Source organism: Bombyx mandarina, chromosome 12 (genome assembly GCF_030267445.1).
Source record: "Bombyx mandarina strain Sakado chromosome 12, ASM3026744v2".
NCBI classification, from domain to species: Eukaryota; Metazoa; Arthropoda; class Insecta; order Lepidoptera; family Bombycidae; genus Bombyx; species Bombyx mandarina.
Window position 1 is genome coordinate 8655375 of NC_143219.1, and position 6011 is coordinate 8661385.

The 6011-nt window shown below is 38.3% G+C and overlaps 1 protein-coding gene across 1 annotated transcript; it reads left to right on the forward strand.

Annotated features, from left to right (window-relative positions):
* The first annotated feature begins 4052 nt into the window (after positions 1-4052).
* Positions 4053-5549, forward strand: Elav (protein). Its single transcript, XM_089731666.1, has one exon. It carries the CDS (start codon positions 4080-4082, stop codon positions 4983-4985), a length of 906 nt encoding a protein of 301 aa, XP_089587792.1. The 5' UTR covers positions 4053-4079; the 3' UTR covers positions 4986-5549.
* Positions 5550-6011: the final 462 nt, after the last annotated feature.

A 6011-nucleotide genomic window follows, 5' to 3' on the forward strand; every position in this document is an offset into this window, starting at 1 on the left:
TATTAAATTATCAAATGGTAATGTAACTATAGTGAGACCTTAGAACTTATATTTCAAGGTGGGTGGCCCATTTACGTTGTAGATGTCTGTGGGATCCAGTAATCACTTAACACCAGGTGGAATATGAGCTCGTCCACCCATCTAAGCAATAAAAAAAACAATTCCGTTTATGATCCCAAATCTGGGAGCCATCTAGTGATTAACGTGTACATGATAGTAGTTTAAAACATAATTTCGATATATCATAGTTATTCTTGTTGAATGACTGAAATGAAAAACATGCAGTCATGCATGTCATGTCATACACATGCTTTCATATCAATATATGTATATATTTAAAATATTAGCAGTAGGCAGCGGCTTCGCTCTGCCCCTGGCATTGCTGAAGTCCATGGGCGACGGTAACCACTCACCATCAGGTTGGCCTTGCGCTCGTCTGCTTACAAGGGCAATAAAAAACAAAAACAATGAATTGTCTGGGAAGCTAGAACTGGAGCTGTTTTAGCAAATCACGTGAGCTCCCCTTCCCGTTCGAGCGTAGCCGGTTTTTTTTTTTTTTTTTTTTTCCTACCTAAGCTGATAGCCTTGAGAGGCTATGTCAGCGTAACCCTAACTTTAGTAGGTGAGCTCACGGGGCTCAACCTGACGATGTTGCTAACACGAACCCTAGCAAGAGCCGTGCTTCGCAGAATCTACCACCGGATCGGAAACGCGACCCACTGAGAAGATCCGGCGAGAAACTCAGTAGGCTGTGTCTGAGAGTTAATTTACTCGTCGAGCCCTTCGTCGCAAGCGACGGGTTCGACGAGAACGGTGACCGGTGCTTGAAGTACCTAAAAGCACCGTTAGTGGATCGGGAGGATCCGAGATGACGTGTTTTGGGCGACGTCGACTGCTTTCCATTCTGTCCGCAGGATCGGGAATGTAGTTACCGGCGGCCACGATGAGAGGGTTCTCGTGTCGTGCCGCTTTATCGAAGTGGCGCATGGACGCCGACTGTAGATACTTACTGATGGACTCTAAGTCCAGGTCGTCATGGAGGTCGACGTTCCTGACGAACCACGGGGCTCCGACGGCTATCCTGCAAAAACGGGATTGAATGATTTGGAAGGATTTTAAGTGTATGCGGGCCGCGTGAGCGAACACTACACTTGCATAGGTCATGACGGGGCGTATGCAAGTTTTGTAGAGTGTCACCTTATTTCTAAGGGACATTTTACTTCGCCTACATATCATCGGGTAGAGACGTCCTAGAATGAAGGCGGCACGGTCGCGTACCGTCTTAATGTGGGGGCGGAATGTCATCCTACTGTCGAGGGTGACGCCTAAGTATTTGACCTTCGGGGCCCACGGTATGGGCTGGTCGAACATCGTGATCGGGCGAACGGCGGGGGCGGGGGTATTGACGCGCCTAGTCGGGAGGGGGCGTAGCCGGAATAACCTCTCAAGCTACTAGTGATTAGGTAGAGAAAATAAAAAAAATGAATTGTGTGAAAATATAAAAATAATACCTAAAAGTGCAAGGTTCCCTGTATTTATTAATCAGTGAAAAGAGAATTTAAGAAATTAAAGGCTGCCTTCCGGACCTATGAGAAATAAAGGTAGTAACGGGGATAATTACCTAACTTGGGTGTGTTGACATATATTAAGTGTATAATCTATGGTGTTGACCTATAGTCGGCTATTGGACGTACGTCTAGTGGTATTACAATTAAATAAGATTAAACTATATACCCGTAACTATAGTTTTGATTATGTTCACTACCTACTTGGAGTAGCAGTGGCCTGCGGGATACGACGCCCGGTGCATTCGTATTTCACGATGAGACTGTGCCGATGTTCGAAACCAGAAAGCAAGTACCAATTTTTCTGATGAAATACATATTTAACAAATGACTTCCACGGTGAAAAAATAACATTTAATGTTATAAAAATCAAACCTGCCAAAAGTATAATTTTCAAAATTACCGTTGATGGGATGTCTTGTGAGGCCGGACGGGTAGGTACCACTATCCTAGCTATTTCTGCCGTGAAGCAGTAAAGCATTTCGGTTTGAAGAGTGGGACAGTCGTACTACTGAACAACACGTCATCTCGGATCCACACGTCATCTCGGATCCTCCCGATCCACTAACGGTGCTTTTAGGTACTTCAAGCACCGGTCACCGTTCTCGTCGAACCCGTCGCTTGCGACGAAGGGCTCGACGAGTAAACTAACTCCCAGACACAGCCCACTGAGTTTCTCGCCGGATCTTCTCAGTGGGTCGCGTTTCCGATCCGGTGGTAGATTCTGCGAAGCACGGCTCTTGCTAGGGTTCGTGTTAGCAACATCGTCAGGTTGAGCCCCGTGAGCTCACCTACTAAAGTTAGGGTTACGCTGACATAGCCTCTCAAGGCTATCAGCTTAGGTAGGAAAAAAAAAAAAAAAAAAAACTACTGAACAACTGAGATTTAGAACTCATGTCTCAATGTGGGTAGCGACATTTACGTTGTTGATGTCTATGGACTCCAGTGACCAATTAACAGCAGGTTCGGCCGTGAGCCCGTCCACACATCCTAGGAATAAATAAATAAAAACTTGTGAAAACCAACGAAAATGTTAATGGAATGAAACTATACGAATATTCTAAATTTAAAAGTTTGTATCTTTGAAGATTTGGGGAAATATCGCAAAAAGATGTTTTATAACCTAGATTAGGTATTATATAGGCTGGTTTTTATCAGTGTTAATTTTAACAGAATCCTTATATTTTATATTATATTGGTGTTAAGTTTGTAACGACATAATCAGTTAAATAACAATCTGACCCATGCATCGTCGGATACCTAAATCTGTTTATAAAAAATTAGACGGTGTTTTTGCTAGTTCGTTATTTCTTGTATCAAAAGGTCTACAAATCGATTTTTTTTATTGCTTAGATGGGCGGCCGAGCTGCCCACCTGGTGTTAAGTGGTTACTGGAGCCCATAAACATCTACGACGTAAATGCGCCACCCACCTTGAGATATAAGTTCTAAGGTCTCAGTATAGTTACAACGGCTGCCCCACCCTTCAAAGCGAAATGCATTACTGCTTCACGGCAGAAATAGGCAGGGTGGTGGTACTTACCCGCGCGAACTCACAAGAGGTCCTACCACTAGTAAACTGACTGACTGATAGTTTAAAGATCATATCAGCATTTCTATCACGGAAATTTTAAACATAGTTCATTCCTTCAAATGAACCTACAAAAATTTCGATGCGGTTTAAGAAAAATACTATTAATGCTGCGACTTGCAGACTTATTGGAAAAGTATGAGAAGCCACAACCAGGTTTTTTATGTGCCTCACATTGTCTCAGGTGGTAAGCGTTTATTAAACTAATAATATGTAGTTTATTTTATTGTGAAAAAAATAGAGACAATAGTAGTATCAGCCTTTTTTTTCCTACCTATTCTAGTAACCTCGAGGGGTTAATCTAGATTCGCCGAATTAGTAGGTGAACTCACGGGGCTCAAACCTAACGACGTTGCTAACATGAACCCTAGCAAGAGCCGTGCTTTGCAGAATCTACCACCGGATCGGAAACGCGACCCACAGTGGGCTGTGTCTGTGGGTTAATTTACTTGCCGAGCCATCACGTGCACCTATCTATTACAGACTAATTAAAATTTAAAATAGGTACAAAATATCATAATGTATTCAAATCTATAGCTAACCATATACTAACTAACGTTGCTCAATTTGCTCATTAAACTACATAACAACTAACGTTTTTTCATTCATAAAAATATACTATAAGACTGTAATTTAATTTTAGTCTAAAAATTTACATGATTTGGTAGGCTATGGTGTACAGTCAAACAACGCATCAGCCAAACAAAAAAGTTTTTTGATAACTATACAAACGTCCTTGAGGATTTTAAATATTAACAATAAAATAAGTTTCAGGATTAAAAATATAAATGTAAGTTTTGTCAATAATTTATAATAGTTTTTAGAAAAGATGAGCAGAAAGGTAGGGTTGGGTTGAACCCGGTTTTTGAACGAAAAAAAATCTGACATAATGGTGAAATGTCATTCACCGTCAACAATTAAAAAATGTCGGAATCGTGTCAGGACGGTAATTGTCAAGGAAATAATGAATATGGACCTGAAGAATCGCCTACCAAACTCATTGTCAATTACATTCCTGAAGTCATGACCCAGGATATGATGTTTTCTTTATTTTCAACAATGGGCAAATTGGAGAGTTGTAAGTTGATAGCAAATCGAGGCTATGGATTCGTCGAGTACACACGTCCGGACGATGCAGTTAAAGCTCGTAAAGCGTTCAACGGTCTACTGATGCAGAATAAGACTCTCAAAGTGTCACACGCATTACTTAATCCAGAACTTAAGCCACCAACAAAACCTGAAGCCGACTGGAATCTCTACATTTGTAACCTACCTAATGAATTGACCTTGCAAGATTTACATGGATTATTTGCACAATTCGGCAGAATAATTAATTCACGCATTGCCGCTGGCATAGCTTTTGTATTATATGAGCATCAGTATGAAGCAGAGCGAGCTATTCAAAATATAAATGGGTCAACACCACCAGGGTTTCTGCATCCCTTAACAGTTAAGTATGCTAATAAAAGTAATCCTCATAAGCATAAAAATAATAATAATACTTTTACAAAAAATACCATAGTGAGGCCTTATCAATGGATTAATCATATTAGTGCTGTGGGTGAACATAATTCACCAAATACATGGTCTATTTATATTTATAATATTGCTTTGGAAGTAGAAGAGTTAACTCTTTGGCAACTTTTCGGTCCATATGGTGCTATTGTTTCAGTTAAGATTATTAGGGATCATCAGACTAATAAAAGTAAAGGATATGGTTTTGTTACAATGAGAAATTACGACCAAGCTGCGATGGCAATACAAGCATTAAACGGATATCTATTGCATGGTCAACCTCTCTCTGTAAGTTTCAAAACGCAAAAGAGATAATGTTGACACGAAAGACTTTAAAAACGATACAGTAATAATAAAAATAGACAAAAGTAATAACATTATGATAAAATTAATTGGCTGAAACAAACAACGCACTGAATACTTTTAAGACACAACACCACACACTGCAACTGCGTGTAAAGTCAGTTGGATTCTTATTTTAATATTGTGTTACTTTGAGCTATCAACATTGTTAAGTTTGTTTATGAGTAATAATTTATTCATTTAGCTCGTTGAATGTTTCAAGTTTACTAGGATTTTAAGATTTGTATTGATATGTTTGTTATTTGGAAGTTCAATGTCAGTTTTGAACTATTTGCTTTGATCATTATTTTTATCTATTATATAAGCATATTATGAAAAAATTTGATGAAAGTGCTTTTACAAGATCTTACTAATTAATAAGCCACATTGAAATGTTTAATCAGCTACTAGTTTTAGTTGTACACTTTTTATAACATGATATGCTATTAAGGCAATAAAACGAAATCTAGATTATATAATATTTATACATTTAGTATAAAATTTGCTGAATTAAAGTTCATTTTCATAATTTTAAAATGACTTTCATTCTGTCCTGCACATTGTTTTTTTTAGTTGTATGGTCTGAAATTATGTTCTGTAATGTGTTGTAATAGACGATTAGTCAATTTAAACTCGTGTATTATTTGCTGACTGGGTCTTAAAAAAGAATTTTTAATTGGAAAAGTAATTTTATTTTGAAATTGTTTAAATCAAATGTGTAATATGTTTTTGTAAAATCATAATTTTGAAAGTAATTATTTTTGTTTAATATTCATTGTAACGAACGAAGATGTATAATTCAATTAATCATGTGATAGTTTTACCGGCACTTTATTTTAGAAGCCTTGAAGTTTTCAGTTAAATGCGCAGTGCATTCCAGTGACACGAGATGGCGCTGTATTCAAAAATGAATTGATAAAATCTAAGATGCTGCCACCAATATGTTAACAAAATTCCTTCATTAGGAGAATGCGTCACTTTGCATGCACTTATGTACAT

Bases quoted from the DNA above. Each gene is read 5' to 3' on its own strand.
- Elav (XM_089731666.1), top strand. From the start codon at position 4,080: ATGTCGGAATCGTGTCAGGACGGTAATTGTCAAGGAAATAATGAATAT.